Raw genomic sequence first — 21,745 nt, 5'->3', positions numbered from 1 at the left:
ATGTGCCTGCGAGTCACTCTGCCTGGCACCAAAGCCAATGAATACAGTTCCCAGTTCTTGCAAAGGCCAAGCAGGCCAGGCGCTTGCCGGCACCTGCATGCGCACCTCACTTCATCGAACAGGCTGTTCATTTCTCCAATGAGCCGCTGATTTTCTTGTTCAAACTGCAAGGAAGCAGATACCGGATGACGTCACAGCGAGTCAGGCACGGGTTTTCCCTGAGACCTGTTCCCTTCACGTCACGGCCCCCCCGGTGTGCCAGGGACCATGAGCCAGTGTGGGAAGCCCCCACCCGTCCCCGCCATGTGACGCCTGCTGTGTGGTATGGGGGGGGGGCACAGCCTTGGGCCAGCCTCCGGCCTGCCCACTCTCCTCCTGCTGAGCATGCTGCTCACCACGGCTGCCTGAGTCTGGTAGCAGTGTTTTTAGATGAAGAAGGATGTGGTGCGGCGAGGATTTGGACAGGGAGAGAAGGAAGGGAAGAGGCTGACCAGGCCCACAGACTTCTGGCCGGACCTGACAGGGACAGGGGTGCAGAACCAGAGGAGATGCACTGTCCAGTGCTTAGGCCAGGGCAGGCCTCAGGGGCTCATGTCTGGGAGTAAAGGCCATCTTGAGTTAACTGGGCAGAGCTACTCTTTCCAACTTGGTATGAGCCAATCCAAAGAAGACAAGATCTGAGGTTGACCACTGCCAACACCTTCCTCACCTGAGACCATGACCCTGCCTGGTGCCACAGCGGCTCAGGGCCCGGCGCTGGTTCCTCCCTTGTGGCCCAATGCCAGCCGCTCCAGCGGAGCTGGGTTGGCTCCTGAGTGCCAAGTCCTTTCTCATCTTTCTATCTGTGGCTTAGCATTTGCTAAAAATACCTGAGGATGCCACCATTCATGTTGTGCCATGGGGTACGTCATCCACGCTCCAAACTCCCTGGTGACTGAGCTAACTCGGGTGAGAACTGGGTGGAGCCCATCTTGGAGCACACATGCCAGCAGTTCTATCACATCTGCTGTCAAGCCACAGAGCTGCTCAGTGCCAGGCACTGGGTGGGGAGGCGGGCGGGCACAGGCGTGAGGCCCCCTCCCCCTCCCCAGGCTCCGCTGAAGACCCAGTTTGTCACGTGTTCAGTTACCTGTCCACTTGCCACCCCCACTCCGAGGTGTCCCCTGCTCCTTGCTCACCGAGTCCCGGCAGACTGCCCCCTGCTGCCCCAAACCCTCCGCAGACCTTGCAGAGCAGGTCCGAGGCACGGTGTCCTCGTCTGCGATCCACCACAGGATCATCTGCCACCCTGAGCATCTCCATCTTTCGCACGGCACGTGTGCCCATCCAATTTTCTGAGCTCTCTGCCTGGCCTGGTTTATCGGCTGGCCTCTCAGCAAGCCGCTGAGCTGCTTCCTCCATTCCCCCATGCTGGGCTCCGTCCTGACAGTTCTCAGCTAGTTCAAGGCTAGACGGACGGACACACGACCGGGTACCGGTTCTCCGCCCCGTGGCTCACTCTAACGCAGAGGCCTTGCTCTGTCCCCATCTACCAGGACAGAAAATAGGGGCTTGGCCAAGCTATCCGGAGGGCGGCAGTGATTCCCGCAGGACCACTCGGCCACAGAGGCTGCCCACCCTGCGACTGGGGTTTGAATTTAGCATCGGAGAGGCTGTTTATTTAAAGAGAATAACAATTTCACTTTTGTGTTTGAAAGTATCTGCTCTGTCAACTTTCAACACATCAGTGACCAAGAGACCAGTATTTATGGACAACCTATAATTACTCGGCTTGCAGGTGCTATGTTCACCCACTAATACTCAGGTATTACTCAGGTGTTTTTTTTTTCCCTCCAGTGGGACAAAAGTTCTTTGAACTTTTCTAATGATAAATACAGTCCTGTCATTTTAAATCCACAGCCCTTTTAAGCTTTGAAGCTGTTCCTCAACAGACCTCGTGGTCTGGGCGACTCTTGACCAAGCTGGCCTGTGGTGGAGTGCTGGCCTCTCTTCCAGTCTTGGAAGGTGGTACTGGCCGAGGCTTACAGAGGTGTACACGCCGGTTCTGGCCGGTCTCCTCCCTCCCCACCGGGTTCTCCATGCCCCAGGCTTCACGGAGAGCACCTCCCCTCAGAGGGTGGGTTCCACTGAGACCGAGGGACAAAAGACTCGCTACTCCTGGCAAGTGCTCGCTCACTATTTACTGACCTGACCCTTGGCCAATGGGACATGTGGGTGGCTGGCCCATCAGTCTCTCTGCAGGTAGCCTGGGGAGTCTTAGCTGTGGGGAGCTCTGTGGCCTTGGGCAGGGAACTTTCCTCACCTCTGTCACTAGAATGGGGACATCCGCACTTAAGCAGGAGGGCTGTGAGTAGGAACACAAGAACTGACACATGCAAGTTGTTGACGTGTGTGCATCATACATGAGACTGCTCTCAGTGAACGACATGACTAGAGCGCCAAGATGTCTGGAGCCCCTACCCATCTCCTGCTCTCAGCCACTGGGAAAGACGCACACAGCTACCCTCTAATGTCTGTGTGCCCAGAAAACACAACCTGGCCACAAGTACTCCTGTCTACTAGGTACTAAGCACCTTTCTGTAGGGCTCAAGTTGAAGGCTGTGGACATCACTGAGGTGACTGGATCATGAATGCTCTGACCTAGTCTGCTAACAGATTCTGGATGGGATGGCGTCTTGGGGAGGCGCCATCTAGTTGAAGGAAGGAGGTCACTGGGGCCTGCCCTGGGGGAGGGGCTGTACCTTGTCCCAGCTCCTCTGCCTCACCAGGTCAGTTCCTGGCTGTTCACAACATGATCAGCTCTTCCCACTACCCCCACCCGCCACGAGCCAGCAGACCACGGACTGTAACCTCTGGCATCATGAGCCCAAATAAGTCATTCCCCTCTCAAGTTGTTTGTCTGAGGTATTTTGTCATAGTGACACAGCTGACAAACCCTGAAAGTAACTGAAAGGAAGAGCAGAGGCCTACGTGGGCAGCAAGCGGCCTTGGAGCATGAAGCTGGGCGGGCCATGCTTCAGGTTCCCGTGCCTCATCTGCTGTGTGGTTTAGCCTCCACCCAGACACAGCGCCACGCTCTGGCCAGACTGCTCCCTCCGTGCCCTTCTCCCTGCATCCTAACCATACAGCATCACGGTTGGCGGCCTAGGGCTTGGGCACTGGGTGACTTTGGCTGTGTGTAAAATGGGCCCGACGTGCTCACAGTGGCCATGCATGTTAGGTAGCATCATGAACGGCCTTCCAGAAGGCAGCTAGACTTTCCAATGGGGTTCCACTAAAGGCTTCTAACCTGGTTTAGTGGGTATAAAACCACAGTTACGTACTTCCATAAAATTAATTTTTCTTAGTGTATGCTGGTACTGGGGCTTAAATGCAGATGGGTTTTGAGTAAAATAAAGATGAGCTTAAAAAGGAAGAATTTTTTTTTTTTTGGGTCCCGTCGTGGGGCCTGAACTCTGGGCCTGAGCGCTGTCCCTCAGCTCTTCAGCTCAATGCTAGAGCTCTACCACTTGAGCCACAGCGTCACTTCCGGCTTTTTTCTTTTTGCTTATGTGGTGCTGAGGAATCGAATCCAGGGCCTCAGGCATGCAAGGCAAGTGCTCTACCACTGAGCCACCTTCCCAGCCCCAAAAAGGGAAGAATTTTAACATTAGCAAAGAGTTTGGTTATTCTCAACCTGACCAGGAAACTTGCCTCTGCTAACCCAAAGACCTGAAATTTGATGTACAAACCCTCCACATGCCCATCCTGGGATCTGTAACAACTGTTCTGAGTGAAGTAATGAATTGCTACGATCAGGCCTAATTCATTATTACGCCCCGAGGAAAAATTCTGAAAGAGTGATTATGAATTGTGACTCTAATTTGCTATACCACTTTTCAACTGAAAACCAATAGTGTGGTATTTTCTCTTCATTTTCAAGAATAAGCCTTTAAGATAGGATTTGGGTTAGAGTCAGACATACCACATGGCACTTCACCATTACTCCCTTAGGGAAGCTATGAACTGGACATGAAGTGGACTGTTGTGAAAGGACCCCTCGTGCCAGCCCCAGCCACTGTGGTGACACAAGGGATGACACGGGTCCTGAGAAGCTGACACGGCGAGGCTGACAGGCCTAACTGTACTGGGGGTGCGCCTGGCACGTTTCTAGAGGGTACCACGCACGGCAGTCACGGCTCACGCCACCGCACAGCATGCGAGGGCTATCAGCCTGTGCAGGAGCTGTCAGCCCTGCGCCTGCACCTGCTTCTCCAGGCGTCACAGTTCCAGAGGAACACACCCCAGCTGAAACCAACTTCCTCTCCCCGAACTGCATGGGCAGTGAGATGAGGAGGGCTCAGCCCAGAGCTCTCATCATCTGGGGGGGGGGGGAGGAGGAGGCGGGGTGGGGGGAGCACGGTGGCAGCCGGTGCTGCCTGGGCGCACCTTGTGCACAGCCAGGGCTTCTGGGCCACACGTCCGCAAGGGTTACGCGAACTTGGTTGCTCATCGCTACCTCAATGGGAAAGAGAAAATTCTCAGAACTCCTCTTCCTGCTGTGGTTATTTCCCGCATGAAAAATGGTCAGGAGCACAACTGAACTTACTTAGCACTTAAACAGAAATGTGTTTCTCTCTTCTTTTCCCTTCTCCTTCCCTTCAAGTTTCGTTTTGAAAAGAAAATAGGGTTTATGGGGGTTTGAACTCAGGGCTTCAAGCTTGCTGGGCAAGTGCTCTATCCTCTGAGCCATGTGCCCGATCTTCCAAAACTTGGTTATATTTATATAGGGTCTTGTGTTTTTGACCAGGCCAGCCAAGATCCCGCTACCCATGCTTCCTGCCCGGCGAAGGTTATACACACCAGCACTGTGCAGCGTATCTGTTGACACAGGGCCTCACAAATTTTTGTCTGGGCTGGCCTCGAACTACAGTCCTCTAAATCTCTGCCTCCTGAGCAGCTGGGAATAGAGGCATGGCTCACCACATCCAACCACAAATGTGTTCTTTCTTAATGAAGAGATGAGGCTGTACACGTTTATGCCTAGCAATGCAGCACTGCCAAACGTCTGGGGGCCCATAACTCCTTTCCACTAGTGACATCATTCTATATAAATTGGTAAGGAAAAAAAGTAAGCTTCTAAGCATCTTCTATCATTATTTAGCTGTTAGAAGGGAACGCGATGAGCCGTTCTCATCTGTGGGCTTCTCTGCCACCAGCGCTGCGTCGCTAGGAGATGCCCACACCTCCTTCGTGCCTGTGCGTATTGGGTCTAAAGGACCCCTCCTTCAGCATCCTCCACGCTCTAACATCTCCAGCCAGAGCCCCACCACGCGCCAGATTCCTGCCAGCATGTCCACAGGCACACTCCACCTCTGTCTGCACCCCGCCTGCCTGTCTTCTGGGCCTCCTTTCCTAGAAAACGCCAGGCCCCCCTCCTTCCACACCTGCCCCTGAGGACACCAGACCCAGGGCTTCTCTCCACCTGGACCACAGCCCCTGGCTCTGGCCCCTCCACACTCTGGACATTGGGAGGCACCAGGGCATGCCCTGCCGGACAGAGCTGCGCGGAGGAAGTGGGGGGAGTGGAGGTGGAGAGGATGGGAGCTGCTTCCTTAGCGTTCTTGTATGGACAGACGTGAGTACTGCGCTTAGGATGACACAGCAGCAGCAGGGTTGGAGCCCAGCGAGCTGCAAAGGTCCGGGGTTGGCTTTGAGCTCCCAGGGCAAGGGCTGGAAAGCAGACAGGAGGCTGCTCACAGGTGACGACAGCATGGACTGAAGCTGTGAGCGGTGAGCTGTGAGCTTACACACAAAATGATGTGTGCAGCCTGTCCCGTGTGGCCTGACCCTGCTCCTCCCCCGTCCTTCGCTTTGCCTGGGTGTCAGTTGTCTTCCCTGGCCCAGTGTCACCACACTCAGCAGGAATGCTGAGATGGGGTACAAAAGGGTGCAAAACCTGTGCTCAAGGCTTTGGAGCTGGAGTGGGGCCAGCGCTCACGTGCTGCTCCTTGAGGCGACCTCGGCCGGGCTCTGTGCGCCTCGTTTCCTTCAGCTGTGTGACAGTGGTCATCTGTCCTTCCCTCCTCATTACCAGGATTGAGAGCCCTGGCAGATGGCAGGTGCTCACAGTATAAATCATGTAACTTCCCACACGGACACGCAGCCTTGGAGTCCTTCAGAAGCTGCGGCTTTGCCATTTAAAACACCTGCAGCTGTCAAACTGCACTCGCTAAAAGTGCTCCCACTGGACGGATAACCGCAGACATTGCTCTGGCCCGCGGAGCGCAGGGTCTTCCACGTAGAGGCCCTTGGCGGAGCCAACAGCAGCCCAGGGGCCTTGGTCTGCGGGGCAGGGCAAAGGCTGGAGCCATCCTTAGTGGGCCGAGCTTTGGCTGGGAACCCACCTTTCCCACTTTACCAGGGGCCTCTGTCCCGCGTGCAGGTGAGTACGATAGAGCTCCTCTGCTGTGGAGCGCTACCCTCGGTGAGGCTACACTCGGGCAGGCCCAGCCTCGCGGAGGCATGCTGCGTGGAACCTGCTCTCGACGTCGGGCTGGGACAGCGTGGCCTCAGGGAGGGGTGTTCCTCAGGAAACATCTGTCCAAGCACCGCAGCCCCAAATGTCCAGGCCTCTGGCACCCTAGCATCCAGAAAGCCAGACACACTGCTGGGAGCTGGCAGGGCTCTTACCAAAACTGACCCGAGATGACAAGGGACAGGCGCTGGCTCCCGGGGACAGACAGGTCAGTCAGGAGGAGGTGAGGCCTGCCCCTGCATCACCGGCAAGACATGGCTTAGGCCTTCTTCCTATCTCCCTAACCCCAGCCACGCGATGATTAAACCCTCTCTACAAGTCTTAAAGACGCATTTAATCTAGAAGGCCATTTTACGGCTGGTGGAGACATCTATTATTAGTAAAATTATCCCGAGGCAATCTCTCTTTTAATTATGCTGCTGAACATTTAAAACACATGAAAAGCATACTAGGGACTGGGAAATCAAGCGGGTAAGTGTATATAAAGCATACAAAAATCAGGACAAGGGCACTCAGCATGACCTACTCAGGGGTGTCTCAGGACAGAGGCAGGGAGTAGCATTACCATTTGTATTTCTTCCGGGGACAGCTCGTCTTCACCCTTGCCATCACCCCACGCTCCCACCTCCGGCTGTGCTTCAGACAAGAGCTTCTCTGTGAAAATAGAATGGAAACTGATAAAAGGCCAAATATTCTCTTTAGAATAGAGTAGCTCAGGACACGGGCATATTAAAGATGAGACAGAACAGGACTGCACAGCTATGTCCGAATTATGTTGGATCATATGCAGCCATTGCCAGTAGGAGGGGAAAATGGGGAGAGAAAGCGGGGGGGAGGGGGGAAGAAAGGAGGGGAGAGAGGAGGGGAGGGAGGGGGGAGGGAGAGAGGTGTAAGAGGAGGTCAGGAGATAAATTACAAATGAGTACAAGAAGAATGCATGCTGGCTGGGCAGAAAATTGAAGGAAAAAGTCTAAGGTCCAGATGTGAACCAGTGACCAAGACAATGTCCAACACTGTCAACTGGAGGAATGAGTAGCCAAAGTAGTGCTCCACCTAGAACCACACCACCCAGAATGCTCCCTGCATTTTACAAGCAGGATTGTGCGCCGAATCCTTTTATCTAGCCCAAGTCTCAGGTTTCCAGAGAAAAATGAACAAAATGAAGGTAAGCAGGGGACGCCATCCTTACAGCCCAGGTCAGAGTCTCTGTCAACCCTGGATACACGGAGCACGTGTCTGCTACAGCAGACACAAGGGAGAGGGCAGGCGTGCCCCGCAGGGCTGGGGCGGGTGGGAGGGGGCTGGGGTGGAGAGGAAGCACCATCTGTCTCAGAAAATGGGCAGTGCTCTCCTTCTCAGGGGCGATCCAGGCCAGGCGGGTGGACCTCGGCGTCCCGGTATGGTCTGGTCCGGTCTGGTTGGGAGTGCTCCTTGCTTGCTCTAGTGCTGACTCGCAGCTGCCACCTGCATGCAGGCAGGTACTTGTCACCTGGCACATGGAGCCAGACCGGGGCTCCCGGCCCTGCTCCGCTCACTCCCCACTCCCACCTCCAGCCACGGTGACCCCAGGCAGCACTGCCCTGTCCTCCACTGACCCCGCCCCAAACCTGCAGGTCGCCCCTGTGTGTTCCCACCTACTAGCTGGCCTGAACACAGGCACTCCTCCCTGCCCTATGGGATGAGTGAGGGCTGCTGCAGCAGTCTCCTGCTGTGCACTGCCCGTCCTGCCATGACACCAGCTTCTCAACTGCTGCTGGCCTCTATCCATTCTTAGCTTCAAACCAAACTTGCCACAATGCACATGTGCAGGCCTCTGCCTCTGAGCCCACGCTCACCTGCCTCCTCCATCCTAGCTCTCCAGCGGGTGAAGATGGCGCTCCCTCCAGGCCCTGCTCTCTAGCCCTGGGTGGTGCTCGCTCCTGTCCTGGGGCCCTGCACCACAGCTCCCCAGGGGCCGCGAGACTCCCCTGTGGTGGCTTTAGAGGCAGAGTCTCTCCACGTAGCCCAGGCTGGCCTGGGACTCTCCATCCTCCTGCTTCAACCTCCTAGGCTGTGGCGCCGGCAGGCAGCAGCAACATGCCTGGCGCCCCTCCAGACTGTACTGTAGTATCAAAGCCGTCAGCCTCAGGGGGAGATGCAGTGGGGGAGGGGGTCTGAGCGCTCATCCTCCATGGATCCCTTCACAGCACACACAATGGTGTACCAGCTGCATAGCAACCTAATGCCTGTCTCCCCACTGGGCCTGAAAGAAGTCTATTTTCTACTACTGCCTAGCACCCTAGCATCCAGCCTAGCACCCAGCCTAGCATTCGGGGCAGGCTTGGGGCAGCAAAGGCAGACTGGCTGAGAACTTTCCGATGAAGTCTGACCTGTCAGGTCTACAGGGCTGGTACTCTCAGCAGCTCACAGTCCTTCTTGAAGGAAGGAAGGAGTGGGTGAACAAATGAATGTGGAGGCAACATCTGGCCTCAGTGGAAAGCCAGTGCTACTCTTTCCCCGATGCCGAACTTGGAGCAGGTTATATGACATTCCAGCCCTAGAGCCCTCCCCCGTCAAAGCCGGGGCCTGAAATCAGGTCTGCTGACTCCCCCCACATGCCAGCCGGGTGAGGGGCTTCCTCCTGCAACCGTGCCAACTCCAGAGGGGGTCTCTGGCACCCCTAGGCTTTTAAAGCCATGGCACAGAAGACACAATCCTGCTTGTAAAACGCAGGGAGCAAGCTGGGCAGGGGTGCTCGTCAGGCCTGCAATCCCAGCTACTCAGGAGGCTGAGATCTGAGGATCAAGCCAGTCTGCACAGCAAAGTCCCCGCGAGACTTTTTTTTTCTGTCGGTTGTGGGGCTTGAATGCTGGGCTTGGGTGCTGTCCCTCAGCTCTTCAGTTCAAGGCTAGCGCTTTACCACTTGAGTTATAGCGCCTCTTCTGGTTTTCGAGTGGCTTATTGAAGATAAGAGTTTCTCGGACTTTCTTGCCCGGGCTGGCTTGGGCTGGCTTTGAACCGTGATCCTTAGATCTCAGCCTCCTGAGTAGCTAGGATTACAGGCGTGAGCCACCAGCGCCAGGCTCCCGAGAGACTTTTATCTCCAGTTAACCACTCAAAAACTGGAAGTGGAGCTGTGGCTCAAGTGGTAGAGCACTAGCCTTGAGCAACAAAGCTCAGGGACAGTGCCTAGGCTCCGAGTTCAAGCCTCATGACTGACCCCCCCCACCCCCCCAAAAAATGCAGGGAGTAAATGAGATGGACAGAGAGTTTATATAACTTGGGCCTCAGAGCCCTGGCCTTCTTCCTTGGACTAGTTACCCAGCCTCCGAGCCTCTTGGAGCAGCGCAGCACCCAGCTAGCTGCTCATAGAGGGTGCTGCTCGGACACTCCCAGCACTCAGGGAGACCCCACACACTGCATGTATGGCCCACTGGCGCTGGCTGGGGAAGGCTCCACACAGGAGAACTGTGTGGCGGGGTGAGGGCACGATGCCCGCCCCGAGACCGCTCAGCACACAGCCCCCACACTGCCTCATCGGCCAGGGCCCAGCACCAGTAGCCCCTTTTCCGGGACCCCTGACTCCTCCCACCCAACAGTGACAGGCGCAACACAAAACCACCCTCCCTCTGCCATCTGACTGCACCCGCCACCACTGCTGCCTCTGCCATCTGACTGCACCGCCACCACTGCGCCCTCTGCCATCTGACTGCACCCGCCACCACTGCTCCCTCTGCCATCTGACTGCACCCGCCACCACTGCGCCCTCTGCCATCTGACTGCACCCGCCACCACTGCTCCCTCTGCCATCTGACTGTACCCACCACCACTGCGCCCTCTGCCATCTGACTGCACCCTCCCCCACTGCTGCCTCTGCCATCTGACTACACCCGCCACAACTGCGCCCTCTGCCATCTGACTGCACCTGCCACCACTGCGCCCTCTGCCATCTGACTGCACCCGCCACCACTGCGCCCTCTGCCCTGTCGCTGCACTCGCCACCACTGGCCTCTTCTTTCTTGCTTTGTGTATACTTTTTGTTTTTGTTTGAGAAAGAATCACAGTCTACAGCCTGGGCTGGTCTCAAATTCACTACGTAGCCCAGGCTGACCTCAAACTAGTGACCCCTCAGCACCTGCCACCCGAACACTGGGATGACAAGTGTGTACTACAAGGCCAAGCTCTTGTATATATATTTTTTTCTTTTGTTGGTTGTGGGGCTTGAACTCTGGGCCTGGGAACTGTAGAGCCTGAGCTCTTCAGCTCAAGGTTTGTGCTTTACCACTTGAGCCACAGCGCCACTTCCTGTTTTCTGAGTGGTTAACGGGACATAAGAGTCTCACGGACTTTCCTGCCTGGGCTGCCTTTGAACCAAGATCCTCAGATCTCAGCCTCCTGAGTAGCTGGGATGACAGGTGTGAGCCACCGGTGCCTGGCTTTGTTTGTATTCTTGCCAGCAGGTCACAAGAAGGAATGCAAGGTAAGACTTTTTAAATTCAATAAACATGCCCCTCAGTAGAGGAATGGATCAAGAAAACGTGGTATATATGCACAATGGAATTCTATGCCTCTATCAGAAAGAATGACATTGCCCCATTTGTTAGGAAATGGAAATACTTGGAAAAAATTATGTTAAGTGAGGTAAGCCAGGACCAAAGAAACATAGGTCCCATGGTTTCCCTTATTTGCAATAACTAGTATATGTCTGAGACAAGCAGAATCGTTCAGATAAGTTGATGTTAGGTGAACCCTAAGATAAGGAATCAAATGTTTTTTCTTTCTTGCTATTGTTTCTAACATATTTATATTTCTTTGTTGCTTTGTATGTCCCTCCTCCACGGTATAACCTGTTTTCACTGTATTTGATGTTGATATAATTTGTGGAGGGGAAGGTGGACCCAATGAACAATGAGACGTACAAGACATTATGTTGAAAAATGAACTTTACAACTTTGGCGGGGGAGAAGGGGGCCAGTGGCGGGGGGGGGGGGGGGGGAGGAGGGGGAGGAGGGAGGCGAGATGGGAAGGGATGGGAAGGGGAAACAAAGGAGGAGGCAACAATGCTTGATAAGAAATGCACTCAATACCTTGCCCATGTAATTGTAACCCCTTTGTACAATATTTTCACAATAAAAAAAAAGACTTTTTAATTCATACCAGGATGTTCTTCAGTGGCAGGCTTGTCTTCAGAATCTTGTGTGACTTTCTCTGAAGGTGTGGATTCCCTTGTCTTTGTATTTGGCTCTGGCTCCAGCTTTGACCTAAAAATAAATAACCGTCATCCACTTTCCTTATAAAATAGGCTTCTTTTCTGACAACATAGGGAGTCATGAGTGAGCCCTGCACTTCAGCTTGTATTCCTTTACTGGGGAGTGCAGCGGCCAACTGGACACAGGTCCAGGGGCGGCCAGTGCAGGGTGCGAGTGCTGCCGCCGGCAGGTACTGAGCCCTCCTCAGAAGGGGATGCCACACTCAACATGCAGGCAATGAAGGCTGTCTGCCCGCCTTGCACTAATCCAGGAGTGGAAACATACCTATTCTGTAGTGAGTTTTACATTAATGCAAGAAGTTCTGCCATATGTGTGTGCACACATATACACACAAGCACAGAGGTGCACCTAATACTTCACAGCATTTGACTTGAAAGTGCAAGTCTTTAGTAGACACTTAGCACAACTGACTTTAGGAACCCAGGAACTGCACCTGTTTGTTCCCTCTTCCAGTTCCCAGCTGGAGGCTCTGCTGCCAGCTGATCTGCCTGGCTTGCTTGGCAGCAGCACCTTCTCTGTGGACAGACCTGTGCCTCACTGAGTGCAGTCTGCTGTGTGGCCTGGATCCTGGACTGGTGCCTGGCATTCAGTGTCTGCCAGGGTTGGATAAGGGTCTCCCAAGGGCCATGTGTTAAAGGCTTGGGGGGTGGAGCCTTCAAGAGGAGGTGGAGCCTAGTGGAAGGGCCTTAGATCACTTGGAGCACTCCCAGGAAGGGGACTGTGACATCTGGTCACATCCTTTTCCTTGTGTCCCTGCTGCAGTGAAAACCGGCCTCCTCCATCATGATATATTGCGTCACTAAAGCAACGGGGCCAGAAGCAAGAAGCCTTTCTTCCCTTTAAGTCAATCATCTCAGGCATTTTGTCACAGTAATGGAAAGCTGCCTAACACAGTGACTGACTACATCTTCTATTATTTGTTGTTTTAAATTTAGCCATTCTACTCAGTCTGAAAGTATTTTGTATATAACTTTTAAGAGACTATCACTCACAGAGACGTTTAGAGAGTAATCTGCCAGTCGGATGCCCCTTAATCGATACTTAATACATCTCTCCTAAAAAAGGATTCTCGGGTATAACTAGAGTAAAACTACCCAAACCAGGAAGTACTCATCAGTAGTGAGATTCCATCCTTACCGGAGACCCTTTTCTAGCCCAAACAGTTATCTCAAAACACACCCTTTGTAACAAAAAGGCCCAGATCCGCATCACACACTGCATCAAGCTGCTGTCTGGAGCACTTGCTTCGCTCTCTCCTTGAGTTTCGTGACCTCAGGGCACAGTGATGTGCCAGTCGTTCTGTGGTTGCGTTCAGGGTGTGCATGGGGCAGACATTACGAGAGGCCTTCCTGGGCCATCCTGTCAGGTGAGTGCCATCTCATCTTGCCCATCTGACTAAGGAGGCAGTGGCCGGTGTCCTGGCTGGGAGGTTACCCTGTTCCCCTTTGCAAGTAGCAAGTACGTGTGTGCGCGCGCGTGCATGTAGCATGCACGCTGTAGCATTTGTGACTATGTCGAATGCTTTTTTTCCCATTTATTCTTATCCAGATAGAGACTTCATGTGACAGGTTACAATCAGCTACTACCATTTATTTTTTACTCTAATTTGGCCAGCGTTCACCCCCTCTATACTGGCTGCTGTGTCCTTCCACCTGGTCTTCTATCTTCTGACCCCTTCTCTTGCTCCTTGGAGTTGCCATTTCTGAAGAAGCCTGGATCTTGGAGCTTTGGGCTACCACTTTTTCCAAGTAAGCAGAAATGCATGCACATGATTTGTAGGGATACCTAACACTGCCATCAGAACACCAAACTGATTTTTCCATGACCCATAGAAACATAAGATGACTGAGGATTTCCCATTCACACCTCACTCCTCCCTGCCCCACGTGACAGGAAATGCCCCTCCCCTCTGACCACCTGCTCTCCAGACACACCACCCTGGGAATGCCAGGCCCTACACTCCACACTGGCTTCAGGTCGGAGTGGCTCAGGGAGGGGAGGGCTTAACTGACTTCTCTTCACAACCGCCATCTGTGTCTAGAATACACCAACGTACCCATTTCCAATTTAAAATGAAGGCTGCAAAGCAGCAGAACAAGACAAAAGTTGAGCATTTTTAAAGTAATAAAACCAGATTCTAATTATAAACAGAATGTCTACTGAAAGCCTTGGGGAAATTACAAATGAGCTACTTGAAGGCAATTTGGGGGGAAAAAAGCAATAAAAAAAAGTCATCAGAAAGGCTTGTTTATGCCCCATGATTTATTTAAATGGATTTTTCTACCTGAAGGCTGAGAGCTTCATAAATGAAATCAACACAATTCCCACCTGCCAACATCTCTTTCCAGGTGTCTTACTTGAAAAACCTCTATTTAAAAATTAAAAATAACAAAAATAAAAAGGATTCTTTTTTTGCTTTGAAACAAAATACATAGGACAGCCTCTTTGCCACCCCATACAGTAGTAGCTCTAAGCACTGCAGCTCTAAGCACTGCCCCTCTTTGCCACCCCATACAGTAGTAGCTCTAAGCACTGCAGCTCTAAGTACTGCCCTTATGTTTGTTTTATGACACCCCCTTCCCCCACCACACCAGACGCAGGAAGGAGGCATTTCTGTACACGACTCTGTGGGGGGTGGACTGAGGAAAAGGTACCCACTGGGGTGGACACTGCCCCCCACAGAGGAGAGGCGGCTCAGCATCTAGACCAAGCCATCTTCAGAGCCACCCAGCCACTCACTAGCAGGTACTAACTGGGCATCTACCAAGCAAGTGCTGCTGAAACTGTTGAAGGCTCAGGAGAAGGAAGATCTCTTTCAAACCAAGAGCCATGCACAGGGTGCAGCAGAGTGGCCATCACTGGGGACGGACTGAGAAACAATGGTCATTGTGGGGACGTTCCAGGGGCGAATGCCTGCTCTGCTCAGCCGTGGCACACGTGGACGTGAGGAGCAAGGCAGCTCCAGGAGGCTGGCGACACGGTGAAGGGTTAGTTATTCCCCTAAGACCTTCTGTCCAAAGTAACTGGCACAGGTGGGAGGAGATGCTTTACTTCACTGTCTAAATGAGAACAGTTCCCACCTGACACTGTAACTTGTATTTCATAGAAACTTCTGCAAGAACCAGGACCACAAAGGTCCCTTCCTCCTTAACTTGGGACACCTGCTTTCCCAGCCATGGGGTGTGGGGCCCAGAGGCCAGCTTACCATCTCAACAACAATTCACACCTCTAGTCCATCCTGCTTCCCAGGACCTGTGTTGGCAGACTCCGGTCACTGCACCTGGGCCCTTCTGCTCCCCCTCCTCCGCACCTGGCCTGCCCTCTCCCTCCTCCCCACCTGGCCTGCCCTCTCCCTCCTCCCCTCCTCCCCACCTGGTCTGCCCTCTCCCTCCTCCCCCTCCTCCCCACCTGGCCTGCCCTCTCCCTCCTCCCTTCCTCTCCACCTGGCCTGCCCTCTCCCTCCTCCCCTCCTCCCCACCTGGCCTGCCCTCTCCCTCCTCCCCTCCTCCTCACCTGGCCTGCCCTCTCCCTCCTCCCCCTCCTCCCCACCTGGCCTGCCCTCTCCCTCCTCCTACTCCTCCCCACCTGGCCTGTCCTCTCCCTCCTCCTACTCCTCCCCACCTGGCCTGTCCTCTCCCTCCTCCCTACCTGGCCTGCCTCTCCCTCCTCCTACTCCTCCCCACCTGGCCTGTCCTCTCCCTCCTCCCTACCTGGCCTGCCCTCTCCCTCCTCCCCTCCTCCCTACCTGGCCTGCCCTCTCCCTCCTTCCCTCCTCCCCACCTGGCCTGCCCTCTCCCTCCTCCCCTCCTCCCCACCTGGCCTGCCCTCTCCCTCCTCCCCTCCTCCCTACCTGGCCTGTCCTCTCCCTCCTCCCTACCTGGCCTGCCCTCTCCCTCCTCCCCTGATAGTTTCAACAGCTTACACAAATGGAGCTGCTTGAGAAATCTGTCATTACCTTGAGGTCAACCTTGGTTTAGCCTTGATGCCAGGCAGCTGATCCAAATTTGCTGACTCCCATTTCCTTGTATTAGCAATATCCATAAAGAAGTCATAAGGATTACATGAAATAAATTAGCATAGTGCTTGGCACATGTCAGTGCTTTATGGTAGGTAATAATTTCAAGCTACCATTTTATCCTCACAGCCACCTTACAAGATAGATTCTATTCATGTTCCCATGCTACGGGCAAGGAAACTAAGGCACAGGGAAGTAAGCTTCTTTCAAAGCCTTGTGGTTGACAGAGCCGGAATTCAAACAGCACAGTCCAAATGCAGCTCGGATCCCCACACATTGCCGCGCCTCTTGGTTGTGCCCTTTCTCTGAACCAACACAGACCTCGCTAGTTCTGACGCTTCCTGATTAAGACGCTCCCTTTTCCTGAGCACACAGCACACCAACCGGCCTCTACCCTCCCTGAGGGCAGACTTTACCTACTGCTTCTTCCAACTACCCTACTTTATATAAGAATATACTATTTATACGATTCAATCGTGTTACATAACAACACTGTAATGAATGTTATAGAAACTGGCTTATGTAATAACTGTCTGGTTTATGTGATAACTATATGCCAGAAGATAACATGGCTACCTCCTTGCTTACTTCCATGGCCGCTTCTCTGTGCTGGCCTTTTTCTAATTCATTGGCAAGTATTTAGAAAAGAGCTCCCATGTCAAGCCTCAGACCACTTACAAGGGCCCACGTGCCAGGTTGAGAACTTGGACTTGGTATGTTCATCCCGTCCTAGCTGGAAGAGCGCTGCCCGTGGCTAAATGGTGTGCAAACCATGTGGTCTGAATGTGGTTCAGTGTCGGGTTCTGGAATGCCGGTATGTGCCAACCACGAGGAGTCTATGTAGCCAGCCCGCAATGAGATCCTCAGGCACTAATGAGCTGCCCTGGTGCGCAACACCCCCTACCCCGAGGGGCGAGGCCCCGCCTGGCCCCTACTCTCCTCTGGTCTTCGCATAGCCCTTCCCCTCTGCTGTCCTGCTTTGGGTTCTTTCAGTGTGAAAAGCCACTGCCAGGAGTGGAGCTGCATGCCCAGTCCTGTAAGTCTTCCTAGTGAATCAATGAACCAGAGAGTTGTGCAATAGGCCCCTGACACAGTTTTAAAAAATTGACCCCAAACATTAGATAATGAAAGAGCCTTGCCAACGAATCCCAAACTTGTCTGAAAATGATGGAGAGCCTGGTGCAGGCGCCACACACACCAGCAGCCAGGCGGATGAGCTGCAGCTCCCGATACCTGCATGTGGCCCCCAGTAAAGAGGGACAGAGGTAGACAAGTGCGGTAGGAATGCACACCGGCGCCTGGCGCAGCTGCTTCCAGGCCCAGGCCTGCAGAGGACGCTCCCAACAACAATGCTACACAAAAATGTGTGGAGGAAGGTGCAAGCTCTGCTATGTAGCCAGAGACAGAGGAAGCCTCATGGCAGGCACTGGGTCACCAAACCAAGCTCATCCCTCAGGAAAATCCTTTCAGGGATCGCAAGGGGGGGCGTGGAGGGCAAGGCTGAGGCAAAATGCCTGGTAATGCCCCAGATAGACAGACAGACAGACAGATCGATTGCTAGACTGACAGACAGACAGACTGATAGATAGATAGAGATAGATTAATAGATAGATAGATAGATAGATAGATAGATAGATAGATAGATAGATAGATAGATAGATCAACAGCATCACTGAGACACAGGTCAGCCTGGACTCCAGCCCAGCCTACTCATCCAGGCTGAGTGGCTTTGGTGACATACCAAACTTGCCAAGCCTTAGCTGAGCTCGTGTGTGACAGAAGGCCAGTACCTGCCTCATGAGCTAAGAGTACAGCTCCTGGCACACAGCATGTGCTCAGTAAGCATTAGCTAGGGCATTTTGTGAAGAAATCCACACAGGATCTGGGCACCAGGCAAGTGCCCCGGGAACCTGAGCCGCCCTCACGGGAGAGCCCTGGAGAGCAGGCACACTTACAGCCTCTTCTTATCCACCACTCGCTTCACTCGGATGGCTCTCTGTTCTGAGTAAAGCTTGCACACTCCTGTGGGAGAAATGCCAGAATAGAGACCATTTTAAAATGGCCCCTCAGGCGCAGGGGTCATTACATCTAACAAGACGCTAGTCTTCAGCTATAAAGTTAGGTTCTGAGTCGCACAGCCACATTTGACATTTAAGGGAACATGAAATACTTTTTAAGTAGTCTTCAGTGAAGTCCAGCACGGCGGCCCGGTGCTCCTTGGCTTGCTGGGAATGGGTCTCCTTGTGGGCTGCAGGGGAGGACAAGACACAGCGTCGCGGTCACTCGCTCTCAAGGACAGCTCGCTCATCAGCCGCCTCACAGCAGTGGCTTTAGAGCAAGGATTTTAAAAACACAGCAATAAAACAAGTCTTGTGTCACACAAAACTGCACTTTTAAGAGTAAGATTTATTAGGCTTTACCAGCATGAAAGATTAAACCAAAGGAAACTGTAGTCCAATAATTTATGGTTTATTACAGCACTTAGGGAGTGTTCTGTGGTGCAGCCCCCTGTTGAGTGGGGACCCTGGCTGTATTAATGGAATCCATGCCCACACTGACCTTCCAGTAACAAGCTTAAATCAGTCTGAACTGCACACTTCCCCTGCCCATGCCTGGAGTGTCCCTGCCCCTCCCTGTGGCCACTCATATCCCAGGTTCCTAAGACACTGAGTCAAGCTCAGTGTCCCTCTAAAGAGCTTTCCATGACACCAGCCTACAGAAGGATGGTTAAAAAACAAAACAAGACAAAGTCTTGTCAGAGGTGCACACCGGGGGCTCACGCCTCTAATCCTAGCTATGCAGGAGGCTGAGATCTGATGATCAAGGTTTGAAGCCAGCTCTGGAAGAAAAGTCTGTGAGATTCTTATCTCCAATTGGCCAGCAAAAAGCCAGAAGTAGAGGAGTGGCTCAAGTGGTAGAGTACCAGCTTTGAGCAGAAAAAGTGAAGGGACAGCGCCTAGGCACTGAGTTCAAGCCCCAGCACTGGTACAAAAAAATGAACAAAATATAAATTAATGAAAAGACTTTGTCAGGAAGTGAATCTGTGGCTTAAGTGGTAGAGCACTAAACTTGAGCAAAAGAAGCTCAGGGACAATGCGTAGGTCCTGATTTCAAGCCCAAGGACTGGCACCACATATACAAAAGGCTTGTCAGTCCCAAAATCTTTCCCTTTTACTTTTGGTAAGAAAGCTACCAAATTTCTTTTTGGTTGGCATTTAGGTGTGAAGTCAGGCCTTATGCTTGCTAAACAGGCTTTCTGCTACTTGAGGCATGTCCCCAGAGCATCTGGAGATTTTGACCTCTGTAGTATTCTATAGACTCTATCTGTCCAGGTGTATTAGAGAAGCACCAAGGGAGAGTCTGGACATGGGAGGCTGGACTAGGGCATTAATGATACCTGAATGAAAGGGAGACAGCCTCCTAGTGCTAGGCACTGGCATGCTAAAGAACTTAACTAAATTCTCATAACAACCCTAACAGATCTGATCATTATCTGACACTGATAGGATGCAGTATAAAATAGTTATTAAATTAACAGGCTGAATTGACACTATTTACAGGTAAGAAATATTGGCCCACATACTATTCATTTTCTTCTTTTTTTTTGGTCGGTTGTGGGGCTTGAACTCTGGGCTTGGGTGCTGTCCCTGCACTCTTCAGCTCAAGGAGAGCGCACTACTGCTTAAGCCACAGCACCACTTCCAGTTTTCTAGTTGTTTATTGGAGATAAGAGTCTCATGGACTTTCCTGCCCGGGCTGGCTTTGAACCGTGATCCTCAGACCTCAGCCTCCTGAGTAGCTAGGATTACAGGCGTGAGCCACCGGTGCCTGGCTATACTATTCATTTTCTGACTGAGGTCTCTTGGTATATTTCTGGTTCTGTTTGGAGAGGTCCTTTCTATCTCCCTCCTCCCATTTGTTTAACCTGAATGACAATCTATTCATGACTTTGAAGGGAGGATTTAAGGTTTTAAACTCTGGATCTCAGCAAGGAGGAAGGAGTGAATTGTGTTTGGACATACACATCTTGTTTAACTCTCGATACTCATGGTGTGTGCTTGCCCCTCTCAGAGCAACTCACCTTCTGTGCGGAGTTGCTGGATTGCTTCCGAGCAGGTCCTCATGAATATCTGCGCATCCTGGTCTATCTGGTCACGCTCTGTGTCTGTCATCCTCCCATAATCAGACATGATATGGCTGAAGAAGAGACAGGAAGGAAATGAAAGGGCACCGTGAGGGACCACATAACCGAGGTGGCTCCCTGATCAAGTTCCATGTAAGCTGAGACTTGAGGGAGGAACCGGCCAAACTCACAGAGGGAGAATGGTCTAGAGAGCTGTGTGGGAAGATGTGAAAAGCCAGTTCCCTGGGCTGGAGCTGCAGCCCTGTAAGGTTTGGAGCTCCAGCCTGCAGTCACAGGGAATCCTAAGGCTGCTTGCTGGGCAGACTGTCAGGAGCAATCCATCCAGGTGCTGTTTGGAGATGGTGCGGGACAGGACTTGGGGGTCTTGACATAACATGTGAGAAAGTGGTTTGGGTGGTTGTTTTTCCATGACAACAAGCAATCTTTACAGCTCTCTCACACACAAAAGTCCTTGGAAACAAGTTTATTTTCTCTGATATGAAGTAAAACTATCCTACAACCACCGGGCTGGTGAAAGCGTTTACTTTCAGAAATTCAGGACCCTGGAGGCCCTGGTCCCCACCAGACTTCCAAGATCCTTAAAATGAATTCAGAGACTGGCACTTAGGACCTCTGGGATCCTCTGTGCCTTTCACACCCCTCGGCTACAACTAACACATGTGCCACTCACGCCATCTTACCACTTTCCCCTTGTGGTTGTCTCTTCCTCCTGGCGTGTTCTTTCCTCAGACAGCTGTATGCATACATGGATATCTTACGTCTTTTAGGTGTTTATCCACGGTTACCCCCTCTTCATGAGGGCCCTCATAACCACCTTGTGAAACCATGCCATTCCCAGCCTTTCCCTCCCTGAAAGGCAGTAAAACCTGATGCCTTGCTTTGCTTTTTGTCTGTGCCCTGTATGAGGCACAGCACCACCAAGGCAAGGAAGGACTTCTATGCTTTCTCTCTGCTAAACTCAGTGGGCGAGAGTGATGCCTTGCATTTAGCAAGCTGATAAATCAACAGTGAAGTCTTTTCTGAATGAACGGAATCCATGAGTAAGCCTGAACTGCAGAATGTGAGTTGACATAGCTACAACTATGTTTCCAGTAATTTCCTCCTGAATGGACTTCACCTTACCCAACTCCTGGCGTCATCCCTCATCTAGGACCTTCTGCTGAGGACAGATTCCTACATAGAAGAGAAGGGATGACCGACGCAGCTCCAGCCATCAGATCAGCACCCCTTCCCCCTGCGTGGCCTCCTCCCCACCCCTACTCTGTCCTCGCACTGTAAGGGGAGAGCTGGAGGAGAGAAGGAAGGCCACAGCCCCCTGGGGAACAGGTAGCCCTCTTCTTGGTGGAACTTGAAAGGTGAGAAAAGCACTCCTACTAACTAGTGTGGTTAACATGATGTTATCTCTATCCGAGGCAGAAACCCAAAAGTGATGCCCGGGCAGCAGGATCTCCATTCCTCCTCCCCAGCTCTGCCATCAGATGAACGGCTCTTCTTCTGCAGGGAGCGAGTGTGTGGAGCAGAGAACCAGAAGCCTCATGCTGTTCCTGCTTGAGACAGAGGCCGAGCAGGTCAGGGCTCATCAATCAGAAAGCATCGCTTCCAAGTGAGCGTGCATTGCTCTACGGAGCAGACCTATAAATGCTATGTCCAAGGACATTAGATTAAATCTTTCTACCCCATATTTTGATTTAATAGAAACTCAGCTCAGTGAAATTGAAAAGGTCTAAAGGTTAATTTGATAAGATGGATTACTCCATTAGAAGGTGATACTCCTTCAGGACACATTATATATGTGCACTACTCCTCAATTGGGAAGCAGC

At 52.4% G+C, this 21,745-nt stretch overlaps 1 protein-coding gene across 1 annotated transcript in view; it reads right to left on the bottom strand.

The window, feature by feature from the left end:
* Stx18 (syntaxin 18) overlaps nucleotides 1-21,745 on the bottom strand; it is an 85,139-nt gene that overhangs the window by 3,609 nt on the left and 59,785 nt on the right. Inside the window, exons 3-8 of the mRNA XM_042670310.1 lie at nucleotides 19,863-19,978; nucleotides 17,952-18,029; nucleotides 17,737-17,803; nucleotides 11,654-11,757; nucleotides 7,083-7,171; nucleotides 106-164 (exon numbers count right to left, since the gene is read on the bottom strand). Coding sequence (XP_042526244.1) covers nucleotides 106-164; nucleotides 7,083-7,171; nucleotides 11,654-11,757; nucleotides 17,737-17,803; nucleotides 17,952-18,029; nucleotides 19,863-19,978 — 513 coding nt within the window. The remainder of the gene's footprint in view (nucleotides 1-105; nucleotides 165-7,082; nucleotides 7,172-11,653; nucleotides 11,758-17,736; nucleotides 17,804-17,951; nucleotides 18,030-19,862; nucleotides 19,979-21,745) is intronic.

The sequence above is a fragment of the Dipodomys spectabilis genome, unplaced genomic scaffold, assembly GCF_019054845.1.
Source record: "Dipodomys spectabilis isolate Male_0828 unplaced genomic scaffold, ASM1905484v1 ptg000532l, whole genome shotgun sequence".
In the NCBI taxonomy this organism is placed as follows: domain Eukaryota; kingdom Metazoa; phylum Chordata; class Mammalia; order Rodentia; family Heteromyidae; genus Dipodomys; species Dipodomys spectabilis.
This window is presented reverse-complemented; position numbering and strand designations above follow the sequence as displayed.